We start from the raw sequence: 16,514 nt of genomic DNA, 5'->3' as shown, positions 1-16,514 counted from the left end.
TGTAATCCTAGGCATGGAGACTCGACTCTATTTGAGTTGGGCTCAGTGCTGCCCACTTTGCTCAATCACATACTCCTGTAACGTTTGTTATGTTGAACAGACATTGGTGCCTAGCCCAGGTATATGTAAGCTGTCCTGTTGCATAAAGTACTAATATGTGTAATTCTGTTCTGCTGTTTCAGGAAGCTGAAGCGCTGGCAAAGCAGCAAGCATGAATTTCAACTGCCTTAAATGCTTTGTAAAGGGAATTTCCACGGCTTTTTATAAAACAGTAAAATTGTCTCTGCTTCAAGAAAAATAGATGTGATTTCTAACATTTGATTGGTGCTTGCAGCATTCACAGTACATTAACACAAATTTGAACACAAGATGAAAATGTGAACATAAAGGGAGAAGACATGGAGTGTGTTATTACAAAGTTGGAAACATAGGAAATTGAAGCAATTAGACATGATCGATTTTTCAGATAGTTTAAACTGTCTTGGCAATTTGTCCATTTTGTGTAAACGTAAAGAAACTATTTTAGTACTATTAATGCAGATGGGGTTATACCTAGATATCCAACTATTTAAAAATACAGAAAAAAAGCAACAGCATTACACTTTATCAGATACTAACTTTAGTGCCTGAGTTGCCTCAAAAATGTTGCTGAAATATACAGGAATTTTTCAGTGTCTTTTTAGATTCTGATTTAAGATGAAATTGTAGGGGGTGTTGTGTAGTATAATAACCATTGTAGTCACTTTTGGAATTGATGTTTGTTCTTTTGTAGAATGGATATTTAAAATTGTATTGTAACACACTGTACAGATGATAAAAGAAAAGAAAAATGCCATGTATTTCTCATGTAAGTGATTCACGTGGGCTCTTCCTACAAAGAAAAAGGGATTTGGGCAATGGACAGCCTTTCCATTGGCAAGTTGGCCACGTAGCTGCCTAGGCATGACTTTTACTACATGCTTGTGTGCAGAACTCAGTGCATCTCAATGAAATACACGCTAATTTCCAGGTAGTGTTGCAAATAAGCCAAAACGGCCAGAAATGGCATTTCCTTACCAGTGTAAGGGTGAAAGCCTTTAATGTAATTCTTTACAAAAATACCGGTTCACACTGCTTATAGTAATTGCGTATCTTGGTGCGTGGTAGTAATTAGTTGCATATAGTACTTTTTTCAAATGAAGAAGTAGTGTTAAGTGTTTGAATAGCAAGAACTATTGCAATTGAGCAGGACTTTTTTTTTTTAAGGTTTAAAAACTTATTTCTATTGCCATTGCCTTATCATGAAGCTATTACAGGAATTGCAAAGCTATTAAAAGTATCTTGTATTGGTGAATTTACCTTGTGCAATATTAGCCTGTGTGTACTCCCAGTGTTCATCAGATAGCCTACGTTTCTTGGCCATATTCTGCAAAAATATAAATAAGTACAAGTGCCCTGAACAATAAGAAATGTGTGTGGCTAATTTAAAATGCATTCTGCACCACATGATGTACTTACTCCCCGAAGCAACAAAAGACAGCAAGAAAGATAATTAGTCTTTGTAAAGTTAGAGGATCACTCTAATAGCTCTGCACACGTGCATTTTAGTTTTCTTTGCTTTATGTAGATAGAGAAACAGGTGGTATAGCTCAGCAAAAGGCTGCAGCATATCATCCCAATGCAGTTACTTAAACTGATGCTGTAAAACTGAGGCAGTGCTTTTAAAATATTTTCTAAAACGGCTTACAGCTTATAGTTTTAAATTCTGAAAGTAGGAGCAGGACAAAAGAAAAAATTTATGTTTGCAAAGACCGGCTAAAGTGCAGTAATGCAATACTTCTCTCACCAACATTTGTATGGGGCTTTTGTTCCATTCACTACAACTAATGATTTTGTCAGCATCCATTAAAAGAGAAATGCAGCTACTTGCTTCTGGTTGGAGAAAGTTCTTCTAGAGAAGATCATCATAAAACTTCCACAGATGTCAGAGTGAACGCATCTAGTGTGGAGCCAAGGTAGTTAAGTTTTTTTGCTGCTCTTTTTTTCCCTCCCTGATTTGGGGGCCTGGGAGTAGCTAGCTGTCTGAAGCTTGTGCTTACAAAAGCAGGCACAGTATCAAAATACAGAGGGATGGATTAATGTTGCCTCATCGTCAAGATTAACACATGCATTTGTGCTTTCTTATTAACAGGCTTTATCAGTAATTGCTGACGTTTTGTAGACTTTGCTTTTAGGATCTTTTCGGGATGGAAGGTGGGTTGCATTTTACATCCAGTGTCTGATTTTAATCATTCACTGTGATTGCATCATTCTAAACTGAGGTGAGCTTGCTTTCTTAATATTGGCATAATCTTTCTCTTTGTCTAAACCTACTGGTCAAGTTTTGGAGAAAGTAGGAAAGAATACTGGGTGAAGTTTTGTGAAGAAGGTGGAATTTGACACACAAGTCACTATACTCGTGCTTATTTGCAGTTTCCTGTGTAAGGAAAGTATGGCATAAGTTTTGTGCATTACGGTCATTATTTTGGAGAAGCTGTAATTGAAAGTGACTGCCAAATTCTGTCAGTTCAGTGACCCAAAACATTCTGAAAAAAGGTCAAACTCTATTTCTAAGAGTCAAGAAAATCTCCAAGTTTAAGAAAGCAAAGTCAGTTCCCTCATCTAGTCCCCCTGTCCTTGCCATATGGTAGCATTCAAACTATCTGCATTCCTAAGAAAGTTCTGTCGAGACAGACTGAATTACTTCTTTGTCCGGGGAACAAGGCACCAACACAAACTGAAAAATACCTAAAATCTTTCTGTTGTGGGCTGTGTGTAAAACTTGCCTTTGTTTTGATGAAGACCTTTTGCAATTAGGAGTGGTAGGGATGTGTTCCCTATATGCTACTTCTCTGGTTCACATACTTGTTTTTAGGTTAATGATGGCTGCAACAATTGAATTTGTTCATTTCTTTCTTGAACACTGTATTTTTACTATGTAGAAGGCAGGCAATGAGTATTTAAACTGTATATTAACCATTCCTGAATCATTCCAATAAAACTGTTTCAGAATGCTTTCTCACAGTCTTGACTTTTTTGCATGATATCTCCATGGTTTGAAGTGGCCCTCTTAGCTGAAAAAAGTGGTGTTTCCAAGTGAAAATAATGGGATTTTTTTAAAAAACCCAGCCCCCCAAGCTAGGACCTATATAATAAAGTGAACGTAATGCATGACATGATCTATTGTCTCTCTCACCTATTGCAGTTAAGGTGTTTTAATTATTTAGGAAGCATCTGCATAAAATCAAGTCTTTGGAGTTCTTTTGGTTTTTAGGAGACTATTGAATATACTTCCTAATTAACCTGCTTTCCTACTCCTCCCCAAAAGCAGTTATCAGGTCAAAGTGGACAGGGCAAATCAACTTCACCCCATGCCTGTAAAGCTTGCCAAACAGCCTGAGCTGCTTTTTTTTCCAATGTGTAATTAATTAGCTTTATGCTGTTCACAACAGGGGGGCTATGTTATTTAATACCTATGTTGCCAGAGAGAGCAGTGTTAGATGCCTATTTAAACAAAAGCTATTCATTTTTACCTTCTCTATTTGCCTGCTAGAGCCAGCAGGTGCATTCCTTTAAGAGTCCACGTGCTTTACATACTGAAGTATTACACCACCCAGCATCGCTATAGAAGATATGTTTTTCAACCCCTAAACTGTACCAGGATTTGCCCAAATCGCAGACTTACATTCAGATGCTCTTAAGGAAACCGATCACTAAATTTTTAGAGTGGTTTGTTAGAAGGGAGCTTACTTGCTTTCTATTTATAGGATCGACTTTTTGCTATGTCTAAACAACTAAAGCACAACTGAGAGCTGTCAGTTATCCTGATGTCTTTAAGTAGTGTTTATTGCTTGTCTTTCACTCTTGCTCTCCACCATTTAGTGTCTTAAAAATGGTCCATAATGTAAGTTAGGGAAAAAGGCTTCTGATGGTGTTTCTAATTATAAGGAATCCCATTTACTTTCACTGTATATACACTTTACTTGTATAACCTGAATAAATCTTGTTTTCTTGTCTGTTTATAAAAGTCTTAAAACAAAAAAAACCAAGTTATTGTTATTCATTAATGTAAAGCTCAATACAAATCAGTTTCAAAAATATGTTTAAAAACAAAATGCATGTCTGCATATGTTTTCTTAACTTGCTATTTCAGGTTATAATGGTGTGCACTGTAATAAACTTTTCTACCATTGAATGTGGTATTTTACTCATTTCTCATTTAATATTCTTAATCCATACTTTGTGGAAAATTCTGTAAAGTGTGATTATATCATTTAGCTCATGTTGCACATATTTCAAACACCAGAAATATCTTGCAATATACGTTCAAGGTATGCATAGTGGAGATACATGCCTGCTAGTCATTTATTGAATAGCCTTCATCAGAGTTGAGTGAGGTTAATTTGACAAAGAGAAAGCTTAGAATGTGGGCTCCTAAATAGAGTTAGCTAACTTAAAGTGAAGTTTTAGTCCACAGCAGTGAGATTTTACATGATTAAGTATGCTGAATAAATGACTGGCTCTTCTGCAGCTCTGTTACTTGAGCTGATAAAGAGTTCTTTCACGTACTGTATACAAAAATCTGAGTCTTTTTAATTTTTTTAACATGAAATGAGAAAAAGGTTGCAATGTTAGCTAAAGCTGTTCATGCAAGCTCACAAGTTGAGAAATACAAGAAAAAATACTTGCTAGGAACATCCTAATATGCATTTTTCAAAGGAATTATTTAAATACATTCATATAATAATACAGGTTATTGATAAGTCTGAATCTAAGAGCTTAATCAGGCCACATGTCGTCTGTGTTTTCCTCATTATGGTAAGAGAATTTTGTAGCCACTTTAAAATGAAACTGAGACAAGTCACTACCTGGGAACAAACCATTGAGGTTTCCTGCCTTGAACTACTGATTTCCTCTTTTGCTGGTCTTGCTTTTTCATTTTTTTTTTTTTGTGAGGTAAGTACAAGACTGGGAAAGCATATTACTTATTAGTGATAAACTTAGTGTTATTACTTAGGGACAGGCATTCCAAGTTTACGTTTCCCTCCTTCATCCCCAGCCTCTGATGAAGAGCTGATTGAAGGTGCAAGGAAAATGAAGGCATCTACCTATCACTCATATCCATGCGTTCCATTCCAGAGCTGAGTACTAGCATCATGTTTCTTCCACCTAGTTTATGTTCCTTTTTTGGAGTCAACACACTAATGTTTCTGAATGACCAGTGTCATGCTGTCTGCTATATTCATGCACGGGAGCAAAAAAAAAAACCCAGAGGTCATCTTAGCCCCACAGTAAGTTAAGCTCTGCTTGAAACCTCTTTTGCTATGGAAAATGAACAGCATGAACAGGAATCAGCTGGTGAAACTACTAGGTGCTTTCATGAAAGCAGAGTGGAGACTATCATAACACTTGTTTTGGAAATGGATTACGCTTAGCATGAAAAAGGATGAGGTGTGAAGCCCATCTGAATAGATCAGAAAGTAAATAATTACCAAGCAGGTGTCTTGGAATGGGTGTCCTACAAAAACAGAAGTATTTTGTGATTCGTCCATACTATGTGATCTTGGTATATAACATTTTAGACTGAGAAGTTTATTATGAACAGTTTTGAACTATATTGTGAAACTCTCTAGAACACGCAAAAGGCTTCTAAAAGCTGGCTTAACACAATGAAGCAGAGATCACTATTTTACTACAGAAAATAGAAGCATTGTATCATAATAAATTCCAGGATGTTTATTCTGAGTACCTAACAAAATACAGACGTTTAGTATGTCACATTCATGAACTACCAAATGCCAAAAACAGTCCTTTAGACAGTAATCTCCTCTCGTGCAGGCTTGTCTATCGAGGTCATCTTCAGGAACTTGGACACTTCTTCATTTTCAGTTGCTTGGTATAGCATCTCAAAATCCTTAAAAACGAGCAGAAAAGCGAGCAACGTCATTGAGCAATGTAGTTCCCACGGGACTTCAGCCCCGCTTTGAGTCCCTTCCCAGCACATCGGGCAAGTTATTTTTGTTGTTTACGCAAAGAACTCGAGCGGTTCGCAACCACGACCGCGGCCTTAAAGCCAAATGAACCTGCTTGCCGCCGCGATGCCGAGTCCACAGCCAGTAAGGCCTAGCTGGGAGGCGCACGGCAGCGCCGGCAACCCGCGGCCCGAGGGCGGTGTGAACTGCCCCCCTCTTCCTGCTCGATGCCGGGGCGGGGGGGAGGCCTGATCCCCCTCGCCATCAGGTCGAGGTGCAGCTTTCCCTTAGGCCGAGGGGAGCCCGCCGGCGGCGCTCGGCCCTTACTTACCCCGCAGTACTCGTCGCCGTTGAAGATCTGCGGGGGCACGGCCTGCGGGTCGCCCGCCTTGTCGCGCATCTCCCGCAGCCGCCCCTCGCCGGCCGACACGTCGATCAGCTCGTACTGCAGCCGGTTCACGTCCAGGATCCGCCGGACCGCCGCCTGCCGCTGCCGCACCTGCGCTCAGAGAGAGCGGCACCGAGCCGAGGCGCCGCCGCTGCGGCCCCCCTGCCGGGGCCGGGGCCGGGGCCGGGGCCGGGGCCGGCTCCGGCCGCCGCTCACCTGCCGGGACCCCGTCACGCTGCTGTAATAGACCTTGATGGAGGCCATGGCCGCCGCCGCCGCCGCGCGGTTGCTACAGCAACCAACCGCCACCGCGGCGAGCCCGCCCCGCCCCCGCCTTCCTGATTGGCCGCTCGGCCTGTCGGTCAGCGCTCAGCTCCGCCCGCCCCGGCTCGCGGCGGCCGTTGGCGGCCGTTGCGCGGCCGGCTGAGGGGAGCGGTGGGGTGGTCGGGTTTCCTTTGCCCGTCAGGCGAGCGGCGGCGCGGCCCCGCCGCGCTCCTCCCGCGCTGCTCTTTGGGCTTCTGGGCGTGTGGCGCAGCGCCGCTCCTCCGGGGCGGGCCCGGCGGGCCTGGTTGGGGTTTCCTCGGCGCGCAGCACCTCCCAGCGTGGCGTCTGTGAGGCCCCGGCTCTGCTGCGCTCTGTCCCCCCTCTCCAGGGATGTTGTGCGTCCCAAGGCACAGGCGTCCCCTGACTCCGGGTCCTTCTCCAGCTCTGCCACAGGCTTCGGGAGGGAAACTCGGCTGAGTTAGCCTGGCTGGTTACGGCCGCTTCGTTGTGGCTTTGGGGAGACCCTCTGACGGCTCCGGGCTTCGTTTCTTCTGTGCCTGTTACCGTTCGGTGCGTGGTGAAACTTGGTTTGTGTTTACAGAAGTGCTTTGGCCTCCCAGGTAACTGAGTGCCTTTAAGCCGCCAAGCGCCCCGTGTAGGGGTGTGCCACCACGTCAATAAGTAGCAGTTCTGATCCCAAGCTAATACCTAAAGTACAGAGGAATCATTAGAGGGTTTTTTTCCTTTTTTTTCCCTTAAAGTTAACAGTAATTACCAAACTTCTATTTCCTGAGGAAAAATCTCTTCGCTCTAGAAACTACCGTGCTGTAGTGCTTTCTGTCCGTCCCTGTTGCCTGTGAAGCCTGTCCAGGCTGCAGCGCGGCCGCTGCAGAAGCTGGACGGGGTGATCAGTAGGTGGCACGAGAGACACGGTTTTGTGCTTTGAGCCGGAAATAACTGAAGTCACGAGCATCGTGGGTTTTATGAAATCAGTTCTGACAGAGTGTCCTTATAGAATCACAGTGCTGTATTTTTTTTTTTTTTAAATATATTCCGTGCTGGGAGTAACGCAGACATGCATGACTTGAACTGAAGCCGCAGATGAAGCGTGAGTCCTGCTGGCACGCTGCATGCCGGAGGGCAGAAGGATGCGGCCAAAACTCATCTCCCTCTTGCGGAGAGGCCAGTTCATGTGCGGGAGAGATGGGATGCTGGCAAACAGCTTCCTTGGGGGCCGTTGGACCTGGGCAGTGCCGCTCCCTGGTGTAGGGTTGAGGTCGAAAGGAATTCCCAATGGGTGAAACCACAAATGTGAATTCAGTGTTGTAGGGATAGAAGGAACAGTTGCTTTAAAGTGTATCAAAATTTTCTGCTTGCACGCTGGTACCTATCAAATCTCACTCTTGTCTGATAAAGACCAGATTATCTGGGCTCCTTTTTATGTGTAGATATGTATTGATAACTTGTATCTTTTGTCACAGTAGCCATAGAATAGGTCAAGAGACATCACTGAAGAGCTGGGACGTATGTTCAGGTAAATGAAGAGCTGCTGTGCAAAAACATTCTTGAGCCTTGGAGAAGCTGGGTGGTTAAAACGAAGTACTGCTAGTTTAAATGGAAAAGAAAAGACTTACAACAGCTATGCTTGAAAACTATTAATGTAGTCAACTTCTATTTCATATTTATATGCCTATAAAATACATAGTCTGAGCTGAAATAAGAGACTTCATTTACATTTCTGCAGTAGTGCTGCTATTTAGTCAATGTTATATGATAATTGTGTTTAGCAGTACACAATGCTGTATTGTTTACTTTTCCATATATGAATGATATATTTAAATATCATTTCTCATTATAGGCTCTACTTCAAGTGTAGCCCGGGGATTCAGACATCCTTGTCTTGCTGGCTCTGTTTCTTCCAACTGAAATCTGTCTTCAGATTTTGAAATAACTGTGGTGTCTGTCTTGTTCTGATTTTGTCTTTGTAAATCTAAGCTTTTTGTAAGATGATCTCATTGGTGGAAAGATACTAATTTCTTTGAATGTTGATACATTTGACACCTGAGTACAACTGAAATGAAAGATGACTTATTTTTAATCACTCAAATGACTAATCTAGCTAAATCTTTTTTTTTCTTCCTCTCTCTCTGCTGCTTTTGTATTTTGTTGAAACTGCTTCACAAAAAATATGGCTACAGCTGGTGCTAATTATAAACTCAGTGAAGGAGGCAAGCTTTAAACTACACGGAATTTAATCCACCCTGTTTCCTGTGAGGTCTGAACCTTTCAAGGCTGGGGGCAAGAGCACTCTGCTGAAGTCGCGACCAGTTCTACCATGTGAAAATTGAACTCATGTAGCATGATTTAAAAAAGAAAAAGGGGGAAGGGTCATTTTAAGCAACTTTTAAATATGAAATGTCTTCTAGAAACGTCCAGTGGGAATCAAGAGTTTGCTTTCTGCCTCCATAAAAACTGAAGTCTTCTGTGAAGTAGAAGAGAGGAGGAGGGGGTAGGAATAATTCTAAAGAGGCTTCATCGGACTTACGGGATCATAGTTGCTTCCTACCTTACAATAATTCATCATTTCTAAGGCACATCATTATTTTGCCGCCAAAACATGTGGCATGATGGGTTGCAATCAATATATTGCTGTATTGCTGTCTTTACTCTGTAGTTTTTATTCTACCTTTTTTTTTTTTTCCACTTCTACCGTTACGCTAAGCAGTGTCTATTTAAGAACTTTAGGGTAGTACTTGGATGAGAATCAACTTCTGTTTTTTTATTTTTGGGTTTAGGAAGAAGGACGTTTAACAAAGGAATCAACAGAAAACCGTTCAGCTTGTCTATGGACTTTCTTTTGGTCTAGTACTTGGGACTGTTGTGTGGCTCAGTGCATGAGCTCTGGGTTTAGCCTTTGTGATAAGGATGCTTTCTTTTTGGTGTTTTTGTGAATTTAGTGGAAGGTGCAGGTCTTGTAATATGAACTTAGTTTTGCAAAAATATAAATGTAAACTTGTAGAACATTTTAATGTTAAAGGGGATAAAACTGAGATAAAGGCATTTTGAGCATATTGCTGCTTTTTTCTGTGTTTGGAGGCCTCTGACAATGGAAAAATAGAATTTGAGAAGGAGATTTGGACAGGCAAATATAACACATGGATTATGCACAAGCTCACTGAAGTTCAACGTTTGAGTGTTTGCTATCTCTCGTATGTCAAATGATATAGAAAAACTGAAACTATGTAGTCCATTCTGTAACAGAGTCCTGAACCTTTGGACTAACATTATTTGTCCAAGAATCAAATTACTAATGAAAATCTCTTTGGTAGGAAGTAGTCTTTCTGTTTTGAGAATGATAGTATGTTTTGGAATAATCGGTTTACACGTGGATGTTCATTTTCTTTCAGGAATTTGCCCTCCGTTTTGTGTAAATTAAATAATTACAAAACACCTCCCTCTTCTTTGTGTGTGTGTGTGGGCGGGTGGGTGGGTGGGTTTTTTGATTTTTTTTGTTTTTTTTTAAGACTTTTAGTCAGGTATAAATAATTATCTGATGGATAGGAAAAAGAAAATAACCTTTCCCAAATATTTCTAAAAATAGTGATATTTTTTGGAAGAACTCTAAATTTTAAGAATTATTGTGAGATGTGTTAAAAAATGTCTTAAGTCTGGATTCTAGCTGTAAATCAAGCAGATGTTAACTGTGTCCTTGATTTTTATTAGTCAGAATGCAGTAACTCTTTAGTTATGAGTCTGTAAGTCTTTAGTTATTACAGTCTGAGAAAAGTTAGCAGTGAAGGAAAACCAACTGAATCCTTATTGTCTCCATTTCCGGATATTTAGTATATTTTATTATAAGCCAAGGAACGCAATCATGCATTCCATAGTATAATTCTCACTTGTCTTCTTAAAAAAGTTACACTTTTGGGCAGAAACTAAGCTTTTTCCAGGAAATGGGGTAATAATGGGTGAGAAAGGAGCTATTGTCTCCTGAGAAGAATCTGTTCTATTCAAGGTAAACCATTGTTTTGTAGCTATCTGTTTGGGATCAAACCCAAATTTGTGTCACACACCCTAGATGGGTGTGTGGAAGATTGTCTTTGAATAGAATATTCTAGAATATTGCTAGATAGACATTAACTCTTACAAAATCTTCACTCAAATCTGCCCACAGAATTTAGTATATTTGAGCATCTCAGTATCTAAGTAATTATCTAATATGTGCTACAGTTGGATATTACTGCTATCATTTGTCTTTGCAAATAAGTAAGGATAGAGGTTGTTTACAGGTCTGAAAGTCAAATTTGAAAGTCTGCCTGTCAGCTAGGCAGCTTGCACTGAACAGGACATCAACAGCCAGCATTTTGCTTCTAATTTGGAGGTTAAATAGAGGTAGAGATGAGACTTGGCTTTCGTTTAAAAATAATCTAGCCTTTTAACTTGCCTAGAAAGCCATAAAAACAGAAATATCTGCAGAGGAAGCCACATCTTTGAAAATTTGCTGTTGACTCTTTCCGAAAGATCAGACCTTACTCACAGGGTCATCTTAGCCAACAGCTTGGCCTTCTGACCAGGACGGGTAGCCAGGCTTCACACGATTCCTGTAAAGGTCCCGGATCTTGTAGCAGTCAAGGGGAGCCGTGTTATCCAGACTGCAGCTCGCAGGAGTAGGGTCTCCGCAATTCTGTCCTTAGCAGTTCTTCTGCTAGGTAGTCATTTTGATTTCTGGCTTTAATGGCTAGTAAACAGCAAAAATGCAGGGGTAATACGACCTACTTCCAGATAATGCTTGATCTGTTCTTAGCTCTACCTTTCATAAACCACTATTGTACTTTTCCTTATGCTTTTATATATTCTGCCCTGCACGTCATTCCATTTGTATATCCTGTTACAGCAGTTCTGGACAATGAAACACGTGAAATGGAAGAAACAGCTGCTGTTCTTCCTCCTGAAGGAACTGTCAAACCCTTGCTTCTTCTTAAGATAGCTGGGATGGATGAAAAAAAAATAAGTGGCACAGCCCGAATGCTTGGTTCATCAGGGCAAGCTTGAGAGCTACCTAAAGACAGTACCATCTTAAGTCCATTTCCTGGACCCTGGCAGAACCTGAATTTAATATGAAGGGGATTCACAGGCATTGTGCCAAAGAGGTAAGGCCAGGTGCTTTGGATCTACTCTGCATTTGCAAAGTGACCTCGTGTCACCTGCCACGTATACGCTCTCTGCAGTGATGAGTTATTTGTATACGTATACATGTACTGTGGACATTGCCCATGACTTAGCGATCATTTGATATCATGGTATGACAAAAAAGTGCAGGGCACAGAGCTGAGTGGATTGTATTTGTGCCACAGGTTAGAGGAGGGAAACACAGAAGAAAAACGTGGAGGCACCTGTGACATGCCTTTGAGAAAAAGGTAATTTTTGAGCCCTGAGAAGGTGTCTTGGATCAGTGAGCAAAGAGACTGTCTTCAGCTATCTGATGACTGTTGCCTTCCAAGAGGCAGATTCTTATATTTATTCTTTATGAAGACATGAGATTTCATCAAAATCTTGATAAGCAAGATCTTGATATCTTGATAATGTCAGTTTCTTCCCCAGTGGAGGAAGGTCACGAGACTACAAGTTGAGCTGTTTGTTTCAAAAGGGGAAATGATATAAATAACATTGCCTCTGTAAGTCAGGTGGATGATAGTATCAAAACTGAACTTTTATAGAGATGGAAGTGTTCAGTGGAGTTCAGTTTCAATTTTGAACAGTCTAATGAAGTACAGACAGTCCAATCACTTAGTAATTTTTTGTTGTTTTAAATGACGTGTGAAGTAGCAATTACGCAACTTGTCAGCATTACACCACAGTCAAACATCTCAATTCATTTTTTTTTTTAACATCCTCTTTTAGATTTGCTGTCACTCCGTACTCAAAAACTACACAATTTTCCACTGGGATCACTTCTGTTTTAAAAACAAGGAACTAAATGGTGTGTGCTTCAGTTATCGTTCAGGCAGACAACAATGAAGTATGGGAGAATCTATTCTCTTACAGCAGTTGTAGTAGCAGAATTCTAGGCTACATGATTATCCACCTCTCTTACCTGTTAGAATTGGTAAGTCTGGGCTTTCTGTCCTTTTTTTTCCCCCCCCTTTTTTCCTTATGTTTTGTTCCGGAATGCGGGCACCACTTGCTTTATTTTAAAGAGTGTTGTTGTTGTTGTTGTTGTTGTTGTTGTTTTTAGGGTTAACATGTTTTAGCTCTTATTTTAGCACTATGAGCATTTTCGGGGCAGTATAGCTAAGTTTTATAAGCATGTAAGAGTCTGGGTACATGCATACTGTTTTTCAAAAGTAAATTAGGCATGGAGTATTCTAAATTCCATTGACATTCAACAAGATTTAGACTTCTAAGTGTCCTTGTCTCTTTTGAAAATGACACTTTCTCTCTGAAGCTCTTCAAGTGCTTCAGAAAACGTTGCCCTGCTTTTTGCATATGTAAATAGTTCTGTAGATAAAGTAAACAGTTATGCTAATGAGACCAGGAGAAGGCATGGTATGCTGCCTTTCCTGTCTGCTTTAGTCTCACTTGCAAGCATATCACAATTCCAGTGTTACAATCAACCTGGGTGGGGGGAGTGCAATTTATGCTTTAAAAAAGTGTGTGTGGGGGGGGAAGCAAACAGTTTTACTGTGGCAGTACATAAATTTAGGAGGGAAGTAGATTTCCCGCTATCAGGTAGCTGGAGTTTTAGCATAGCTTTCAGGAAGGAGTACTGGGATTTAAAAAAGTGCCCCGGTGTATCAAGTTCTATTGCAGATCAAATAAAATAGATTATGTAGTGTGGTTGCTGATAGAAGCAAATGAGTAGGGTGAGGAGAATCTTCCCAGTTGTATATCAGATATCATATTACATTTGTAGAGGTTTTGTTTGTGTGGAAGAGCTATCCAGTGACTTGCATGACATTACTCCTGATTTGAAATGGCAGCAGCGTGAAAAGAATTGAGCCTTAGGTGTCCATGATGTAAGTAGAGTTTTTAGTGGATTTCTTGCAAGGGTACAACAGGCATTCCAATATGTTATGTTCTTCAGGAGATTTAGTACATACTCTTCAGTAAGACAGCCTCGTTCTTTGCCTCTCTGCTGTTTCAAACCATGAACGCACAAGAGATGTGTGAAGGTACTTGAAATCTGCAGAGATGAAAAAAAATATTTGAAGCACGGAAGGATTTCCTTGCGTTCTTCTTTCCCATTCTTCCACAACAGGAGTGGTATGGTCTTGTCCTCAGTGAATTTAAGCCAGAGACAGCTTTAGCTGGAAAGATTCCCATTGATTTTAGCAGTAGATGAATTAAAAATAAATGATAAGGAATGATAAAACATAATAGATTTTGAGGCGTGTAGGCGAGCTTTTAATTATTCATATGCACTTAATAAAACTGTGGAGCCTAAAAGATGAAAGCACACTGCTCATACACTATCTGCTGTTAAACTCTGGTTGGGGGAGACATTAACTATTCATATCTTTTTAAATTATTATTAGGAGGGGCTCTTAAAAACTTTTGTATATGTGAATGCTCAAGTGCTGCATTTGGGATGCGGTTTTATTAGACATGAAGAACTATCAGCATCGTTTGAAGGTTCTCGGCACTTCACAAGATAGCTCAGGCCTATCGAGAATTGACTTCTAAGTCTGACTTTGATCCAGACTCTCTTCCTGCATCAGGCCTTTAGCTAGTAAATTGTTGTCTTTCAATGAAAAAAGGTGATTTGCAACTGATGATACAATGTAGACAAAAAGTGAAATTATCTTGTTGATATAATGTTAATCCTTACCGTGTAACAGCTCATGCATATAATCTATGTCGCCTAAGAGTAAAGGTGATACTAGAGGTGAAGAACCTGGTAAATGCCCTTCTTATACCTTCAGGAAGATTTTTGTTGACCTAGATATAGACATTAGATTTTTAGAAAAGCAAGCAAATTACTGTCTACTGAAGAGAAACATTCTAGAATAAAAGCAAAATTACAGACAGTCTTCGTGAAATATGCATTGTTAATTTGTTGTTCTTACTCCTTTTTTTCCAAATAAGTTTGAGGTACTTTGCCTGTTTTTCTTTCACTCACAGGTCTATACGGCAGTCTGGTGATTAGACTGTTTCTACCACTGGTTGTCATGTTGGCAGAAGGCATCTTAACTGGACTTGTATATAAAGAAACCTGTGATGAAGATAAGCCTCACAAATGTCATGCAACCAAAAAGGATACGGAGGGAATCTGGAGAGAGAAACTTGTAGACCAGCCAAAAATTAAAGAGTTTGCTGCTGGGCATGAGAAGCAGGACAAGATCACTGCTGAAAGTGGCAAAATGGAACAAAAGAGAGACCCTCACTGGAAATCCATAAAAGAGTTACCTGCAAAAGATCAGAAAGTACTTGTTAGAGGAACCACCTCACCAGCTTTACATATTCCCAAAAGAGAACAAAATAATGAACAGCTGGATTTGTATAGATCCTGGTCATGCAACAGCATTTATCAAAACTATCCTGACTTACATATTGGAGGAGACCATGTGGGTGACCATACATGTGATTCAGGTTGTGTTTTGGACCATGTGTGTGATGAACTTCCTGATGGCCCTGTTCTGCTCTCTGTAGATATTCCTCTAGGTCAATCCCCTCTACCTGAGTATCTTGAAAAGCCAGGTATAAAGTCCCTGCCTGGAGATGAAACTGGAGAAAGGAGTATGATGCTCTCTGAAGAGCCTCTTTCAAACTCCATGCTCAACAACTACATGGAAAGAAAAGTGGCAGAGCTCTATAAACAGTTTTTTGAAGAAAACTTGGCCAGATGTGGTTCTGTAACAAACCTGCTGACTTGCAGCTTGATAAGGAATAACTTGGATCAGATAAGCTTTCAGATATCCCAGGAGCAGAATATAGAAACATCTAAAGCCAGAGAGGTGCTGTTACGTTCTTTAGCTGTGTTTAGTTTGCGTAATGCTACCAATGGAAATAGCTCTGAATTTAGTACTCCAAACTTACAGATCTCAAACCCAGCATGTATGGAAAAGAGCTGCAGAATACACTTCACGTAACTGAACTGCTCAGCTGGAGAGATGAATACAATTCAGATACAAGTATTTCACTGTAAGGATTAGATTGGGAAATGAAAGTGTTAGACACTACAGACTTTTCCAAATAAATATTTTAACATTTAACATACCTTGTCCATGATGCTCTTACCAGAGGAAGAGAAAAGTCGCTGTTGTCTCTTTTCTAATACAGAATAAGAAATGAACTTATCTCTAAAATGCTATTCCACCATATTTTTAAATGGTGTGAGCCCTGCTTCTAAGACTCTGGCTCTATGAGTAATTGTTCTCATGTAGCATTGGATTTACTCCTGCAAGAGCAATCAGTCAAGTCATAAGTGCTGATAAAACTATGATCTGAGAGAGTAATCCATCCCCTCAGTAAGGAAAAGAGTCAAATTGTCTTTGAACTCTAATGTCCAACATTTGGGCTTCAACTATATTGCCTGGTTCAAAGTCCAATAAATTCTTCTGCAAAGCTTGCTCAGAGTGCCTGAGAGAATATTTCCTTGGTTTTAAAATCTTGTCAGCAGATAGAGATGTTCACAACTCTGCATTATTTTGTATATAGTATGATGCATAGGAAATGTCAGCCTTAAACATCAATCAAGACGTTCAAGAGACTGTGATATTATTGCATATATATGTTTGTATTACATAGGTAAAGTATATTACAATGAAAAGTTAGTGATTTTCTAACAGGTGAAATAGTTGATTGAGATTGTTTTATTTTCTGTTTTTAAAAAACGTTTTTATTTTAAATAAATTCTTTCCTCTTCAATGAAA

The 16,514-nt window shown here is 40.2% G+C and overlaps 3 protein-coding genes across 5 annotated transcripts in view; 2 read left to right on the top strand and 1 right to left on the bottom strand.

The window, feature by feature from the left end:
- The window catches only part of SH3BGRL (SH3 domain binding glutamate rich protein like), a 39,437-nt gene extending 36,395 nt beyond the window's left edge, over positions 1–3,042 (top strand). Inside the window, exon 4 of the mRNA XM_068956690.1 lies at positions 183–3,042. Within this exon, the coding sequence (XP_068812791.1) occupies positions 183–215 (33 nt within the window). The 3' untranslated portion in view covers positions 216–3,042. The remainder of the gene's footprint in view (positions 1–182) is intronic.
- A 1,275-nt stretch (positions 3,043–4,317) lies between these two features.
- On the bottom strand, positions 4,318–6,691 carry LOC138068778 (SH3 domain-binding glutamic acid-rich-like protein 3). The gene is made up of 3 exons (XM_068957378.1): positions 6,595–6,691; positions 6,322–6,489; positions 4,318–5,932 (listed from the first exon to the last, which is right to left on the bottom strand). The coding sequence occupies exons 1-3, from the start codon at positions 6,640–6,642 to the stop codon at positions 5,831–5,833; spliced, it is 318 nt and encodes a 105-aa protein (XP_068813479.1). The 5' UTR covers positions 6,643–6,691; the 3' UTR covers positions 4,318–5,830.
- Positions 6,692–11,983: 5,292 nt separating this feature from the next.
- LOC104152342 (TLR adapter interacting with SLC15A4 on the lysosome) lies at positions 11,984–16,514 on the top strand. 3 transcript variants are annotated; one of them, XR_011143548.1, is made up of 3 exons: positions 11,984–12,059; positions 12,544–12,748; positions 14,764–16,514. XR_011143548.1 is itself a non-coding variant. In XM_009687650.2 (2 exons), the coding sequence occupies exon 2, from the start codon at positions 14,811–14,813 to the stop codon at positions 15,729–15,731; it is 921 nt and encodes a 306-aa protein (XP_009685945.2). In that variant the 5' UTR covers positions 12,527–12,748; positions 14,764–14,810; the 3' UTR covers positions 15,732–16,514. The 3 variants fall into 3 exon arrangements, 2 of the variants coding, with proteins under 2 accessions (XP_009685945.2, XP_068813474.1); XM_009687650.2 differs by lacking the exon at positions 11,984–12,059 and having other exon boundaries at positions 12,527–12,748; XM_068957373.1 differs by lacking the exons at positions 11,984–12,059; positions 12,544–12,748 and adding an exon at positions 12,759–13,658.

This window comes from Struthio camelus, chromosome 11, assembly GCF_040807025.1.
Source record: "Struthio camelus isolate bStrCam1 chromosome 11, bStrCam1.hap1, whole genome shotgun sequence".
Lineage (NCBI taxonomy): Eukaryota > Metazoa > Chordata > Aves > Struthioniformes > Struthionidae > Struthio > Struthio camelus.
Note: the sequence above shows the minus strand (reverse complement) of the source record. Positions and strands in the feature narration are given on the sequence as shown.